This window comes from Saprolegnia diclina, assembly GCF_000281045.1.
Source record: "Saprolegnia diclina VS20 unplaced genomic scaffold supercont1.38, whole genome shotgun sequence".
Taxonomy (NCBI): domain Eukaryota; phylum Oomycota; class Saprolegniomycetes; order Saprolegniales; family Saprolegniaceae; genus Saprolegnia; species Saprolegnia diclina.
Window position 1 is genome coordinate 293,605 of NW_008246105.1, and position 14,244 is coordinate 307,848.

General features: G+C 58.9%; 7 protein-coding genes across 7 annotated transcripts; 5 read left to right on the forward strand and 2 right to left on the reverse strand.

Annotated features, from left to right (window-relative positions):
* Nucleotides 1-1,972: 1,972 nt before the first annotated feature.
* SDRG_10939 (hypothetical protein) lies at nucleotides 1,973-3,433 on the forward strand. The gene is made up of 5 exons (XM_008616956.1): nucleotides 1,973-2,303; nucleotides 2,354-2,566; nucleotides 2,612-2,920; nucleotides 2,968-3,134; nucleotides 3,187-3,433. Exons 1-5 carry the CDS (start codon nucleotides 2,217-2,219, stop codon nucleotides 3,371-3,373), a joined length of 963 nt encoding a protein of 320 aa, XP_008615178.1. The 5' UTR covers nucleotides 1,973-2,216; the 3' UTR covers nucleotides 3,374-3,433.
* A 351-nt stretch (nucleotides 3,434-3,784) lies between these two features.
* Nucleotides 3,785-5,004, forward strand: SDRG_10940 (hypothetical protein). The gene is made up of 5 exons (XM_008616957.1): nucleotides 3,785-3,874; nucleotides 3,922-4,125; nucleotides 4,169-4,489; nucleotides 4,538-4,701; nucleotides 4,752-5,004. The coding sequence occupies exons 1-5, from the start codon at nucleotides 3,791-3,793 to the stop codon at nucleotides 4,915-4,917; spliced, it is 939 nt and encodes a 312-aa protein (XP_008615179.1). The 5' UTR covers nucleotides 3,785-3,790; the 3' UTR covers nucleotides 4,918-5,004.
* Nucleotides 5,005-5,237: 233 nt separating this feature from the next.
* SDRG_10941 (hypothetical protein) lies at nucleotides 5,238-5,853 on the forward strand (the record flags this gene model as incomplete). Its single annotated transcript, XM_008616958.1, has 3 exons — nucleotides 5,238-5,288; nucleotides 5,335-5,447; nucleotides 5,757-5,853. 3 exons carry the CDS (start codon nucleotides 5,238-5,240, stop codon nucleotides 5,851-5,853), a joined length of 261 nt encoding a protein of 86 aa, XP_008615180.1.
* Nucleotides 5,854-6,340: 487 nt separating this feature from the next.
* On the forward strand, nucleotides 6,341-7,810 carry SDRG_10942 (hypothetical protein). Its single transcript, XM_008616959.1, has one exon. The coding sequence runs from the start codon at nucleotides 6,354-6,356 to the stop codon at nucleotides 7,758-7,760; it is 1,407 nt and encodes a 468-aa protein (XP_008615181.1). The 5' UTR covers nucleotides 6,341-6,353; the 3' UTR covers nucleotides 7,761-7,810.
* Nucleotides 7,811-7,917: 107 nt separating this feature from the next.
* SDRG_10943 (hypothetical protein) lies at nucleotides 7,918-9,095 on the reverse strand (the record flags this gene model as incomplete). Its single annotated transcript, XM_008616960.1, has 3 exons — nucleotides 7,918-8,427; nucleotides 8,471-8,581; nucleotides 8,631-9,095. 3 exons carry the CDS (start codon nucleotides 9,093-9,095, stop codon nucleotides 7,918-7,920), a joined length of 1,086 nt encoding a protein of 361 aa, XP_008615182.1.
* Nucleotides 9,096-9,835: 740 nt separating this feature from the next.
* Nucleotides 9,836-10,783, forward strand: SDRG_10944 (hypothetical protein; the record flags this gene model as incomplete). Its single annotated transcript, XM_008616961.1, has 2 exons — nucleotides 9,836-10,207; nucleotides 10,292-10,783. 2 exons carry the CDS (start codon nucleotides 9,836-9,838, stop codon nucleotides 10,781-10,783), a joined length of 864 nt encoding a protein of 287 aa, XP_008615183.1.
* A 465-nt stretch (nucleotides 10,784-11,248) lies between these two features.
* Nucleotides 11,249-14,234, reverse strand: SDRG_10945 (hypothetical protein). The gene is made up of 6 exons (XM_008616962.1): nucleotides 13,750-14,234; nucleotides 13,359-13,707; nucleotides 13,148-13,320; nucleotides 12,635-13,102; nucleotides 11,893-12,587; nucleotides 11,249-11,840 (listed from the first exon to the last, which is right to left on the reverse strand). Exons 1-6 carry the CDS (start codon nucleotides 14,218-14,220, stop codon nucleotides 11,276-11,278), a joined length of 2,721 nt encoding a protein of 906 aa, XP_008615184.1. The 5' UTR covers nucleotides 14,221-14,234; the 3' UTR covers nucleotides 11,249-11,275.
* Between the last annotated feature and the right edge of the window lie 10 nt (nucleotides 14,235-14,244).

Genomic DNA, 14,244 nt, shown 5'->3' on the forward strand with positions numbered 1-14,244 from the left:
GCGTTAGCGCCGATTTTGACCGCATAAAGACAGAGCAATGACACAATATGTGAAATGGTGGTGATGGTGACACCGACGATTTTGTACACCAAATATTTTGCTGCAGATCGAGTCTTAGATCTCCGAGAGAGAGAGGTCGGGTTTACGAGGTATAAGACGGGGGCTGCTCTTAATTGAAGCCTTGTTGAAGGCGAGAAAAGGCGTGCTGGTCCATCGCGAGTGGCCGCTTCTATCGGACGGGATAAAACAACGTTTATTGAAGTCTCAATTACGTGCGAGCCGCCTGTTCTCGTCCTCAGACCACCTCCGCCCAGCGCGGGCACCCACGACGCACGCGCTGACCATCTCGACGTCCGCCGAAACGTGCATTTCTATCACTGCTTCATTGCCCGAGACGCAGTACCTTTTCATATTCCACTCCACTGCCGATGGGAGACTTGACCATTAGTTTCACTTCCTCTCAACAAGAGGTTTCCTACCAACCAGCCCACTCCACAGGAACCTAGTTAAATTCCCTGGGATGGCCCCGCCCACCAAGAATGCGTCCGACTTGCGCAACGGCCACTCGACAGTTGCAAGCAAACTTGCGAACTACTTGGAGATTCTGCGTCTGCAACCGTGCAAGTCCCGTTGTCCGTTATCATAACTCAGCACAAAGCCCAAGCACGCGCTCTTCCTTGCGCACGAGATACGACAGGATAAGAAATGAGAAGTGTAAAATACGAAGTACACATCTTACGAGGCCATGGCCCCTTGGTACAGCTCCTTGGTAGCATCATCGACTTGAGTGAGAATGCGTTGATGGCGTTGCAGAGATGCTGCAGTTGTGAACCTTTGGGAACATCCTATTGACGACTAAGCAGTGCCGTCTGCAAGGGCTCTCGAAGATTCGCAACACGCCAAGCGACGTTGGTCCTCGTCAACTGGTAGGGTGTCGACTGAAAGTAAACTGACATCGAGGGCCTCACACGCCTTCACCAACGACGTCGGGTCGTTGCTTGCGATACCGTGCATTGAAATCCGAATGCAATGCAGTAGCTCAGTGAAACGATCGATGATGACATCAAAATTAGGTAGGTGAACGTGGGAAACGACAAGACCAACGCTGGCAGTGTCTATGGCCCCAATCCCGAAATTTGTTGAATTTCTCCCCATACGATATATGTAGCCGATTCGCCAACCAATTGCACTGGCGGCTTGTTAGCAAATGCTCTCTTCCTTGCTGTGGAGCGCCGTGGCGCCCGACCTGAACTGATACATGAAAGCATCTTCCATGGTCGCGCGATCTCATGTGTGTGACTTTCTTCTTTCGCGTTGACAGGGTGAGAAAGTGCAGCGTCGATCCGCGTCCCATACATGCACCTGTGGCGAATGGAACGTCGAGATGAGTCCATACAACCCAGCTGCGCGCAACCGAGGTCAAATCGGTGACCCCGGCGATGGCATCACATGGCAAGCCGCACCTCAGGCCGAACAGCTCTCTCGGTGTGCGGTGGACGCGTACGCGAGCTGGACGACCCGCACATTCTCAGGCGCCAGGATCGCTCCCCGTTCGAGTGCGAGCTCGGACTATCGCGTCGCCTCGGAAGCAGCGTCGTAGTGTCCTTTTTGGCGAGACGTGACGGGCGTAATAACGGGTGAGCAAACAGCCCGGACCTTTCTAGCCACAAACACTCCATGGAAAGGCCAAGGTCCACTAAATCGAAAACACATGTGGCCGGCCACTTGACTGATCCGGGCCATTTCGCGCATACGTGTACAGTTTGACCGCACGCTCTAGCTGCACGGTCCGTCTCCGAGGTCGCCACAAGCATTCTACTATTATACGATAAGATACTATAAGCATTTGTCGGCTTGGCGTGCCAGTTTGCCGTTGGGCCAACATTGTGTCCGCCAAGTTGCCGTTGCACTTGATGCGAAACCGCCTGGAACAAGATGACGCCGTACCCAGACTATCGGAGCTTTGTCATGAGAAAGAACCAACCGGAGCTGGAACAGGCTAGGACCAGACGCACGCGGCGACGTCGTCGGCCGGCGTCACGCGAGGATATCGATTATCCTATATTTTCTATGGAAGAATCTGGTATAGGCGCGTATGAGCAGGCGTCGTTCCGCTCATATTTTGGCCTTTCCCGGCAGCGCACGCCATGTGGTGGGACATGTCGGCCATTCGTCACGGAGCCAATCGCTAATTTGCACCCGGCTACAGAAGCACGATGGCGGCCGAAGCTGTCGACGAAGCGATCCTGCATCGCCGCGCGCGCAAGCGCAAGAACTCGCGCGCGTGGCGCATCAAGCACAAGGTGCGCCGCATGTCGTTGATGGACCTTGACACGATGGATACGATGCGTAGGACGCGGTGCAGTCGCTGCGCCAGACCGCCGACCTCCTCGAGCGGCAGGTCGCCGACTTGCGCATGGTGGCGACAACGAGCAACGCATCAAGCCTCGCACAGCGCTACGAGTCCCTCGTCAAGGTCAAGCACGGGCTCATCCAGCAGAACGCATTGCTACAGCAAGCCATCGAGCGCCGAAGCGCCCTCTACACACGCCACATCACGGCCCTTGTACGCTCTCTCTTTCTCGCTCGCTCGTTGCTCAGCGCAGCGTAGATGGAAATGGAAGTCGACAACTCGCGCATCTACGACGACCTCTTCCTGTACACAGTGCTGCAGGCCACGCAGCGCGACGTCGACAGCAACATACCAAGTGCCTTTGGGCACTCGCCGACACCGCCGCAGGTCGTGCGTGGCTGGCTCGCCAACATGGGCCAAGTCGATCAAAACACGTACTACGACGTCCGCAAAGTGCTCGGTGCGAGCGCCATGACGAGTCTCCGCGACGTCGGCGACTACCACTGGCGCGTCCGGAACGACAAGGCGGCGTACATGCGTCTCCAGAACATTGCGCAGGATTTCCAGGTCCGCGACATTGTCCTCTGCGATACATGGACTCAGAGCAAGTGTAGATCTTGCGCCAGTCCGAGTCGCTCAGCGTCTCTCGGAGCGTGTTGCAGATCGGACCCAACCTCGTCGTGCGCATCATGGTGCAGTATCAAGTGCAGCTTTCGAACGGCTTTGACTATTGCTTTATCAACCTGACGCCCGACCTCAACTCGCTCACGACCACGATGCGGTACGTTCCTGAAACGTGGGAAGCCTAGTGGCTCATATGCACGCGTGTGTAGGGTGCGGCTTGAGATTGTCGACGGCCATGTGGTCGTCTCGGCGACGGGCAAAGCCCAAGGCCCGTACGGCCCCGCACCTGAGTATACCATGTCGTACGTCATTTCGGAGATGCTTCACTGGGAGGATCTCTTGCGGTCCTCCGGCTCGGTCATCTGGCACGACGACGTCAAGCTCGAGGCGCCGTAGGCAGCATTATCTAACGTTATTTCAATCACCTCCTTGTTGTCGTTCCGAGTAATCGCATCATTGTTGCGTGATCTTCTCCCGCCATAGAAGTCTGTTGTTGACAGGACAGAAGGCTGGCTGCAAGCCGCTCGCTCTCGCCGCCGCTGCGTGTGCTCTAGGCACCTGTAGCACCAGTGCAGAGCCAGCCTGCAAGCTCCCCCAGTGGAGTTCCCCACGCAGTTCACATGTGCAAGGGCCATCAAGATCAAGATGGGCCGTCCATTCAGTACTATGAGGCAGCCGTAAACATTGTAGAAGACTAGCAGCACGCACAATGATAGCAGCCTTTGCCCGTTGCCACGGTGCCACCTGGAGCATTGGCAAGACGTACCAGGTGTTGGAGGAGCCAGCGAGAATGCATGTGGCCGATTTAAAAAAATGCCCGAGTCCTCGTTGACGCTGGCGGAGCGCCGCCGTTTGCGCAAGTGCGAGAGCACGCAGCGTTGGCGCAGCAAGAAGAAGGTACGACGCTGCTTATCGCCATGACCTTCGACATGCGCTGTCTGCAGGACAACGTCGCGGCGCTCCACGCCACCGTCGCCGCGCTCGAGGACCGCGTGGCCGAGCTCCGGCTAGAGCGCGCAGGCGATATCCACGCGCTTCGCTTTGACGCGCTCTTGGAGACCAAGAACAAGCTTCTTCAGTACAACCGAGCGCTGCGCGAAGCCATCAACCGGCGCTCTGCACTACCACGCACCATCGCGCGTTGCATGGTATTGCATTGTAACTCTGCTGCGATTCCTGAGGCCACGCTAGGCGGCGTGCCGGCTCGACGACACACGCATCTTCCACGACGATTTCTTTGTTCTCGGCCAACTCCAAGCCGCAATGCGCCTCGTCGCAGCCCACGTGCCGTTGGCCTTTGCGAGTCCGACGGCCGAGACGATCCTAGTACAACGCAGCGGGTGGGCCCTCCACGGCGTGTGCCATGACGGCCGCCTCGTCACGCGCTGCGAGAAAGCCATCTACGTGCCATCGACCGACGAAAGCGTCCAGGCCATCGGCGCGCGATTCTGGGCGATGCGCAATCGCGAAGACATGTATTTGCAGCTGTGCGCCAACGCGACGAGCTTCCAGGTTCGCGCACTCTGGACTCCGTGTGCGGTATCAAATTGCTCATCTTAGGTGCTACGGGAACTGCGTGACGGTCTCAGCGTCGCACAGACCGTCCCAAAGAGCGTCATGGCACCGCGCTTCCTCATCCAGAGTCTCGTGCATGTCCGCGATGGCTTTGACCACACGCTCATCTTTCTCTCGCCCGACTTGAGTCGCATGACGGCGGCAGTCGAGTACATTGCTCATGCAAGCTGGCTTTCGCGTCTCACCGCGTCGACTGTAGGCTGCAGTATCGCTTGCAGAACGGCTGCCTCGTCGCGCAAGTCCACGCTGTTCAACAAAACGCCAACAAGGACATTGACATTGACGCGGCCTCTGCGCTGCATCTCTTGACCTACGTGGCAAGCGAGCTCAGCGAGATGGAGCGCTTGATCCGGCCCGTTGCGTAGCGTTGCGACTCATCATAACTTCTTCGTTCTCCCTAATGTTACCTTGCGTTTATGTGTTTATACTAGCATCGATAAGGTCGGCCTCCCATGCACCGCTCGTGGTCCTCGTGCGCTCAGCGCAACAGCTGAAGCAAGGGCCCATTGGGAGGGATTAAAGCTCTCAGCTCTCAGCTTCAACAAGGGTGGGAAGTGGGAAGGGTGCGTTTAGACTGCAACTCAAATACGCATTTCTAATATCAATATATTGTTCCAAAACTAATATAACGCATCTTTAAGAACACCTTAAGGTTTGTATGGGATCGAGTGATTTGCGACCACAGATGTGCCACGAGTGCGCCGCCGCTTGCGCAAGTGCGAGAGCACGCGTGCTGGTACGATGCTACTTGCCGCCATGACGTGCCCACGGGAGCAATACAGGAGAGCGTTGCATCGCTTCGCGCCAGCGTCGCCGCGCTCAAGGCCCGCGTGGCCGAGCTCCGGCATGAGCACGACGTCCACGCGCTTCGGTATGCCACCCTCTTGCAGACCAAGTACGATCTTGCAACGCGGCGGGTGGCACGGTGTGTGCCATGACGGTCGCCTCTTCACGCGTTATATCTACGAGCCGTCGACCAACGATAATGTCCAGGCCATCGGCGCCAGCTTCTGGGCGCTGCGCAACCGCGAGGACATCCAGGTTCGCACACGGCGTTTTGTTTGTGCAGCACCGACCGGTGCCAACTTGGGGCTCCAGGGATTTCGCGAGACCTCAGCATTGCCCAGGCCATACCAAGGGGTGGCATGGCGCCGCCCTTCCTCATGCAGTGACTCGTGTACGTTCGCGATGGCTTTGGTAGCAGGCTCGTCTTCCTCTCGCCCGACTTGAGTCGCATCACGGCAGCCGTCGAATACGCCCCAAAACTCAAGCTGTCTCTCGCGTCGCATCGGCAACCATAGGATGCAGTATCGCCTGCAGAACGACCGCCTCGTTGTTCACGTCCGCACCGTTCTAAAGGATGTCAACAAGGACGTACTCATTGACACGGCGCGCTCGCTGCCCTTGTTAACCTACTTGGCTAGGGAGCTCCGCGAGATGGAGCGCACTGCACTTTATCTTTTCTTTGAATATGACCTTGCATGTATGATGACATCTGAAAGCCATATATCCTAACCGCCTAGACTGTTAGGGATTCTGTGTATGATAACATCTCGAACGCGGTGGCTGGCGTCCTCCATGGCGCTCCCATCCCCCGCTTGTGGACATCGTCGGCCCCACTCTGGGCCCCACTTCAATGGGGGCGGAAACCGTAATGCGTGCGTTTAGACTGCAACTCAAATGCACCATTTGAATATGTCTATATTGTTGCAAAAACTAATATAACGCACCTCTGAAACACCTTGAGGTTTGTATGCCGCGATATTGCGATCTATTCATTCGCAAATTTGCCACGTGCGGGATGACCCAACTGGACGCGTCGACGGCCGTCGTGCTCGACGCTGCGGCGCCGGCGCCTGCCGACGGGCGCGTCGTATACATCGACTGCAGCCAGAACGACGGCAGCCAAGAAGACGACGCCCAGCGCCAAGACGGCCATGCTCACGACGGCGAGGCTGACGATCCCGAGATGGCGGCCAACGTTCCCGCGACGGAAGAGGTCGACGACGATCAACGACAGGCACAGGAGGCTCCTGTCGACAGCTCTTTTCAAGGGGACGTCCGTGACAGCTTCGCTCGCGATGACGAAGAAGAGGCTGCCTCGAGATCGCGCAACCAGGACGTTGCAGCCGGCGCGCCAGCCCGAGATGATGGCACGGTGGACGAGCCCGAGGTGACAGAGCCCAGCGATGTCGCCCAAGACGTGGTCGAGATCGACCAGCGGCAGGCGCCCGACGCTTCTATCGACCGTTCTCCCCACGACAGCGTTGAAGACGACCTCGCCCACGAAGAAGGGGCTGCGACGGCAACGTGCAGCCAAGACATTGCAGTCGGCGTGGCAGCCCAAGGCAACATCACAGTTCAAGAGCCAGTGGTCAAGCGCGGGCGTGGACGTCCAAGAAAAGTCATTCCCGAAGCTTCCGCGATGGTCGCCGAAGAGCCGACACTGAAGCGCGGGCGGGGTCGTCCGAGAAAAGCCGTTACCGAAGCTCCCGAGACGGACGAAGAGCCAGCGCCAAAGCGCGGACCGGGTCGACCAAGAAAGGACGCCACGCAGCCGCCCGCGACGGTCGCTACATACGAAGACCACCGGCGCAGCGAGCGCATGATCCAATTCGTCGACCACAACAGAGCCGAAGCCCAAGAAGCTACACCCACCGTCCGTCGGAAGGTCGGGCGCCCGCACAAGAACGCAAGTGCAACTACTGCCACCACAACCCAGCTGCTCGAACGCAAGAGTCGCTCCAAGAAGGCTGTGCAGCGCTATGAACACGACGATACGCACGACAACGAGTTGCCTTGCGAGATGAGCAACGTCGACGGACACGAGTCGAACCGTTCTGGAAGCGAGTACGAAGCGTCCGACGACGACGCGTCGGATGGCGAGGATGCTGCGCCAAGCAGCGTGTTGCCATCCCACGGCAAGCGCCCCCGCGGTCGCCCTCGCAAGTACCCCAAGAAGCCCGAGAACATACCTAAAAATCCGCGTGGTCGTCCTCGCAAGCATCCCCAGACGCAGCCAAGCCAGGCGCCCGCCAAGCGTGGCCGCCCGTTTAAGATAGCACGCGTCAACCCAACGCTCGAGTCGCTGGCGCCGGGCGACGGCAGCCTCCAGACAGGCGCTGAGCCAAACGATGCGTCGCCAATGGCGGCGACTCCCGGTATGACCTCCGAGGACTACGTCGCTGGATACCAGCTTGAGATTTAATCGTTTAGTCGTTTTTGTATTTCCTTTCCGATAATTTGAGTCGTTGTTAGTCTTTTTACTCTTAGTCTTCGCATAACACAATCGACTTGAGATATCAACAAACAGGCAGAGTCCAGCGCGGCAGAAGGAGGTCTACCGTCGTGGCTGGGCGAGTGGGCTAGGCGCAGCAGGACCGCTTCCACAGGGTGTTGTTGGCGGCATAGTCTGTCTTGCGCTTCTGCTTGGCGTGCCGAGCCAAGTGCGCGTCGAGGTCGCCGAGCGTCGCGTAGATGCGTGGGCACTGAGGGCGGCAGTGAAAGAGCTTGCTACCGCGAAACACAAACGCGCCCCACGGGCCCGCAGCAGCTGGCGCAGCAACGGTCTCGGAGACGAGAGCAGGAGGCGGCGGCGGCGGCGAGCGCATGGAGCACTGGTGGAAGCGCAGGCCTCGCTTGGCGTTAAAGGTCAAGGCGCAGTCGCCGCAGGCAAAGACGGGCACCGCTTCCTGGATGGGCGTGGTCGGGAGCGCCAGCAAGAGGCAAGCCGCCACGGTCCCGAGCTTGTTGCGGATCTGCTCGCGAAGGTCGCGGAGACGGGCAAAATGCACCTTGGCGAGCCGAAGCACGCAGTCCGGAAGGTCCAAGTTGGCGCCGACGTCGTCCATGAGCCTGAACACCTCGCGCTTCATCTACGGAATCGGTCATATCCTGCACGCATCGGATAGTACGTACCGTGTCCTTGTAGCCGACACGTGTCTGGCGCGAGTCGAGGCCAAGCTCGTAGCACGAGAGCTCGACTTCTCTGTGCACGCGCCGGAGAAGGGTGGCCGCCGGTCCACCATCCTAAGAGAGCAAGTGACACCTACTCACATCCAACGTCTCCTCCAACAACCTTATCGATCGACGTCTGCATGTTGTAGCCCACCGAGAAGAGCGGGTTTGGCGGGGCGCCATGATGCGATCGATCCTCCTCGTCCTCGAAGCGGCGGTATGCGTTGCCTTCATACAGGCGCGAGGCCTCCAGGACGTTCCCGCAGCCGGCGCCGTCCGGGCCCATGCACACGACCGAGAGGTCCGTGGCAAGGAACTTCTCGACGTCTGCGTTGCCGCAATCTTCGCAGACGTGCGCCGGCAGCATGCTCGATGTGACAGGGGTTGCGTTGCGTCCTGCGTTCTGCAGCTCGTACTCAATGGCATGCGTGAGCTTGCGCACGCTAGCTAGCGTCATCGTCGGTACCAGCGCGCTCACGACCTGCTCGGCTATCGTCGGGGTTGCCTGCTCCGAGGGCTGCGGCTGCTGGTCGAGGCTGGCGAAGAAGGTAGCGGCGTGCGCGTCCAAGGCCGTCGTCTTCGCCATGCCTGTCAGATCTGGCACCAAAATAAAAAAAACAAAATAATTTGCTCCTGGTGTGGGCAGCAAATACAAATAGCTATACTCTTTTGTAGAATCGCGTTCCCCATGTAGCTTTGAAGCTCAAACCAAACTCAAAACGTGTTGAATTTGTGCATCTGCCCTCAATTTAGAAATACATTGCGAGATCTCGAGCTTAGAACGGACACCAAAGCCACTTCAACAACGGACACCAAAGCAGTCCTCCGACATCCAGTCCCCCTTGGCGCTTGTGAGCGACGACGATCCCTCGAGGCGCAGCACCCGGTCGCTGTGGCTGTCGCGTTTTCATTCTTGTCGGTCGTTGAGGCTGAACTCAATCGGCACCGTTGAAACACGCAGGCGGATACCGAAGATTGCCAGTTTTGCGATGCTCGAGATGCAACTTTTGGCTCCGAAGACGCCTCCGCAAGCCTCGAGTTCTGTCAACTCCTGTGCACTATCCTGTCTGTACCCATGAATTTCGAAGCTTCTGACCATATTTGAGCTACTGGCCCGGTACTATGACCAGCACCGGTAGCTCCAAGACGCCTCGTTGGCGCAGAGGCGTCTGCAGGAGCGTTGCCGTCGCCGGTGTGCCATGAGCTCGGCTCATCGCGGAAAAGCCAGCGAGAAATATTTGCGCCATTTCGATTCTGCGTATCCGGATTGCCGCAATCGGCGCCGGATAGATACGACCAAGCCATCATCGCATTATTCGCACGCACATGGACGAGGTCTGCGGAGGTTGTGGCGTCGCGCTGCCATCGAACTGCCGCTTCTGCATGCACTGCGGCGCGCCCCACCACACCAAGAGCTTCTGTGCTTGCGGCCACGACATCACCAACATGAAGTTCTGTGCTGGCTGCGGCGAGCCAACCCGTGCGACGCCAGCGCGGTCGGGCCCGGCCTACGCAGCGCCGCCAGTAGCAAAGGGGCTCGACATGGCGTCGATCGCCGAGTCCATCCGGCGCGAGCAAGAAGAGAAAGGCAACTTGCGGCTCAAGGCGCAGGAGCTTGCGGCCAAGAAACGGGCGGCGGCCGAAGCCCGCTTTGCCCAAGCCTACGGCAGCGTGCCACACCCCACAGCCTCGCCGGCGGTACCGTCACATCACACTGTAGCATCGCTGGCGCCAAAGGCTCATGCACCAAATACGACGGCCGTTGGTTCGCATGGTGCGCAGTCAGCACCCCGTGCTTCAACCTACGTTCCGCCACCGCCGCCGACTACGTACTCTCGGCCGACAACCGCCGCTTCCACGTATGCCCGGCCAAAGAGTGCGCCCATGTCCCAGCCAACGCCATCTTCTGCGCACGCCTACCGCCCAGTGCCAGCGCAGTCGTCGCCGAACTCGTTTCGGCCGCACGTGTCGCCGCCACGGTCGTCGCCGCTGCCGTCGTCGTTTCCAGTACAGCACGTGTTGCCGCCGGCGACAACGACAATGACGACACACAACAAGATCAACGGTGGAAGCCTCTTCCCGGCAGCGGCGTCGATCGCCACGTCGATGGCTCCGCCGGTTCTACCTGCTGCTTCGTCGTCAACAGCATCTTCAAACCAGCGCTTTGGGCCCCAAGGCTTTGTCCCGCCCCGCTTCATTCCGCCAGAAGACGGGCAGAACCACGTTTACTCGGTAACGCAGACCGTCACGCGGTCCGTGACCTACACGCAGTAAGACGACCTAAGCCAATGAGAACAACGCGACGATCACTGTGCAGCAGGACACAGCGCGTTGCTCTAGTTGTTAGCATAGTAAACTACTAGTACTTGCTTACGGCCTCCGTGTCATCAGAGACACGCGATCGACGTGGTCCGTGGGCATCGGTTTGAGAAGGTGAGCGACCTGGGAAATCGCCACAGCTCCAAGCCAACACGGTCAGAGCCGCTGCGTTGGACGCCGTCGCATGGCCAACGTCGCGACGAGCTGCGATCATGACAACAGCGTGCACCCTGCCTGAGTCCCAAACAAGATGCGGTCATTTCAGTGATATCCTATTCATGTAAACGTTGCCACCCCACACCCAAGTCATTTCAAGTTATACACGTCCTCCGCGCTCGAATCGCACCTCTAGTCGGCTCTACCACTGCGTCAAGGGTGTATGCGACGTGGCCCAAGGACAACAATTTCAAAAGTCAACGCGGCCCACAACGAACGGTATAATTAGTGTTAGGCAATATCAAACATGCCGGGCGCGTCGACGTCCGGTTGTGTCTGAAAGAGCGCAGCCTCGAGCGACGCGTACTGCGAGCCAAAGCTGTCGGAGAGCGCGCCAAAGACCTCGAGAATCTCGCCGTCGGGGTTTTGGATAAAGTGGCGGTACAGCTGCCGCGACCCGTCGAGCTCGAGCGTGAAGATCGCTATGTGCACGGTCGTCTCGACGAAATTTGGGTCGAGTGGGTCGCGGAGTTCGTACTCGCAGACGGCAGTCTTGCGCTGGGCGCCGTGAATTGACTTCCACCGCCCAGCACGGTCGCAGAGCTTCCTCACCTCGGCGGCCGAGACTTCAAAGTCATGGGGCACAAAGAACGTGCCTTCGCGCGCGTGGACGCGGCGGTACACGTCCAACATGCGGCCGTTCATGTGCAAATGGAGGAGGTACGTATAGAAGAGGACGGCGGCGAGACTCATGAGGATGCCGTAGAGGAGCAGCGTCAAGACGGCACCGACAATGCCGGTACCCTCCGAGAGCACGTAGCGCGCGTAGAGCTTGAACGCGTCGCCTTCTGCGCACCTAGAGAACCGCGCACCTGAATCTGCCTGTAGCAATCAAGAGGAAACCGTACGTGCAGAGGGCCGAGGTCGGGTCGACGCACTCGGGGAGGTCGGCGCACGCGTAATTGTGCGAGATGAGATCGACCAGGAAGATGAGCAACGGGTCCAAGACTGTGCCAAGGCCAAAGCATGCAATGAAGCGGGAGCCAAGCTCGGGAAAGTCCCCGAGGACGCGCTGGCAAATGTACGCAATGAGCATGAGCAGCAGGAACGTAAGCATGTTGACAGCAACCCCGGCGCAGATGCAAATGACCTCAACGACGCTCGGCACAGTGTTCCAAATGTACTTGAGTACACATGTCGTGAGCGCGGGCTCGAATGTGAAGACGGGCACGTTGGCCGACCGAAGGTAGAGCCACTGACCGAGGTAGTGCACGTAGACGCGTAGCCAGAGCGCGAGAAGGAGGAAGGAGAGCATGAGCCAGAACTGCAGCGTGGACGCCTTGGCCAAGCCGAGGTCGGCAAACAGCTCTTGCTTGAGGTAGCGCAGCTTGCGGTAGACTGCAAAGCGCTGGTGCTTGGCGACCGTCTCATCGAGATGGCGGTTGGTCGTGAACGAGAACGAATCCCACGCATGCATGTCATTTGGGGGCACCGCCAGCGTCTTTTCGTCGTCGTCCTTCTCGTCTCGAGGCTCGTCGCCTTCGCTCTCGTCGGTGGCCCGTGGCGACCTCGGTTCGAGCAGCTCGATGGTTTCGTCGACCATCTATTCTCCATGATCTTACAGCACAATACTGAGAGCAAGAAGCCCACCGAGCGCACCAGTAGCGGCTTGGATTTGGTGCTGCGTCGGCGGAACCACGACTGCCACGACCGCTTCTTCCGCGGAGTTTTTTGCTTGGTCGGCGCCTCGACGAGGGCGGAATTCGACTCCGGGACGCCAGGAAGCACCCTGTTGCTGCTCTTTGTCTTTGGCTTGCGGTGCCGTGCGCTCTGGAGCTCGGCCGCGGCGTGGCCCCAGGAGACATGGTCGGCCAAGTGCTCGGGTTGGGGCTTGGGTTGGACGACACCTCCAATTGTGGCAGCATACTCCTGCTTCTGGAGCAGTGCGCGGTCGGTGGTTTCGAGCTTGAGGAGCTGGTTCATAAAGTCGACTTCAACGTCGTACTCGCGCTGGAGGACGCCAGCGTCGTCGAGCCGCTCGCGGGGCAAGTGCTTGGCCGTGAGGTACACATTGCAGAGCCACGCGCTGAGGTCCATCGTGTACATGCGCTCAATGTCCTGCGCCATTCGCGTTGCATACGATCGTCGACAACATGGGCGTACGTGGTACTTTGTGATCGTGTGGTCCACGTCGCCACGCAGCATCGGGACCTTGAAGCGACCTTCCAGAATGGTAAAGTCGGTCGTGCACGCCGGCAGCGCAGCCCACCCAACGACCGTGTCGTGCATCGCACTCGCGCCGCTGAGCAAATAGAGCTCGAGGATCACGACATTGGCTACACTCATGAGATATGGATACTTGGATAGAGTGTACCGGGGCGCAGGTCCAGCTCGGACGGGCAGACGCAAAAGATACTTTGGTTGACATTCAGTTCTGTGTTGTAAAAGTGACCGCGGTGGAAGATCGGCCGGGTGATGCCAGGGTAGTCGCGACCAATACCGCGCTCGCCCGCGACACCCCACGAGATCGGGTTGCCCCCGAGGTGGTCGTAGAGCGTTGCCAAGAGCACGTAGTGGCCTTGGGCCAGCTTGTCCTTGGGCGCACGAAGCATATGTACTTGGAGCTCGACAGGTTGCGGGATCTTGGCCCACTCGGCGCGGTACCGGCGCGTCTGAATTGAGACGTGCGCTGACGCGTCGCCGTACGTGTCTCGGACATGGGCCTAGACAAGGTCGCAAAGCTACAACATGCCGACGGAACCGACCTGCTGCTGGCCGAGGACGTTCTTCATGTGGCTTTCAGCTTGCTGGAAGACTTGCGATAGCTTCTTGGCCTGAAGCTCGACGACGTGCAGGCTCTGTCGCTCGCGCTTGGCCAAGTTGATTTTGTGCGCCTGCGCCTGCGCTTCGAGTCGCTTTTTTGTCTGCTTTTCCTTGTAGACGAGGAGGCTCTCGCGGGCAATGTACGCGTCGGCATCAGCCCGCGCCTGCGCAAGCCGCGCAGCTTCCAGCTCGGCTTCTTGCGCCGCGATCGTCTCGGTCGGCACCGACCCGACAACGACCTCGGCCGCAGGAACAAGCACGTCAAAGTGGTCGACGTACGACGGAATGACGACCGCGATCGACGCAAGGTCTGAAATTGCACCGTGCTCAACCGAGAGGTTGGGCGACGGGACGCCATCGTCACGCAGAAATGCCTCGAGCGCATCGTCGTCGCTCGTCGTCTCGGTCGTCATCCTCTGTAACTGCGACTCGACCAA

Bases quoted from the DNA above. Each gene is read 5' to 3' on its own strand.
- SDRG_10939 (XM_008616956.1), top strand. From the start codon at position 2,217: ATGGCGGCCGAAGCTGTCGACGAAGCGATCCTGCATCGCCGCGCGCGC. The intron at 2,921-2,967 runs GTCCGCGACATT...GAGCAAGTGTAG, and splicing joins ACATTGCGCAGGATTTCCAG to ATCTTGCGCCAGTCCGAGTC. The intron at 3,135-3,186 runs GTACGTTCCTGA...ACGCGTGTGTAG, and splicing joins TCGCTCACGACCACGATGCG to GGTGCGGCTTGAGATTGTCG.
- SDRG_10940 (XM_008616957.1), top strand. From the start codon at position 3,791: ATGCCCGAGTCCTCGTTGACGCTGGCGGAGCGCCGCCGTTTGCGCAAG. The intron at 4,126-4,168 runs GTATTGCATTGT...AGGCCACGCTAG, and splicing joins GCACCATCGCGCGTTGCATG to GCGGCGTGCCGGCTCGACGA. The intron at 4,490-4,537 runs GTTCGCGCACTC...TGCTCATCTTAG, and splicing joins CCAACGCGACGAGCTTCCAG to GTGCTACGGGAACTGCGTGA.
- SDRG_10942 (XM_008616959.1), top strand. From the start codon at position 6,354: ATGACCCAACTGGACGCGTCGACGGCCGTCGTGCTCGACGCTGCGGCG.
- SDRG_10945 (XM_008616962.1), bottom strand. From the start codon at position 14,220: ATGACGACCGAGACGACGAGCGACGACGATGCGCTCGAGGCATTTCTG. The intron at 13,708-13,749 runs GTCGGTTCCGTC...GACCTTGTCTAG, and splicing joins ACGTCCTCGGCCAGCAGCAG to GCCCATGTCCGAGACACGTA. The intron at 13,321-13,358 runs GTACACTCTATC...TCATGAGTGTAG, and splicing joins CGAGCTGGACCTGCGCCCCG to CCAATGTCGTGATCCTCGAG.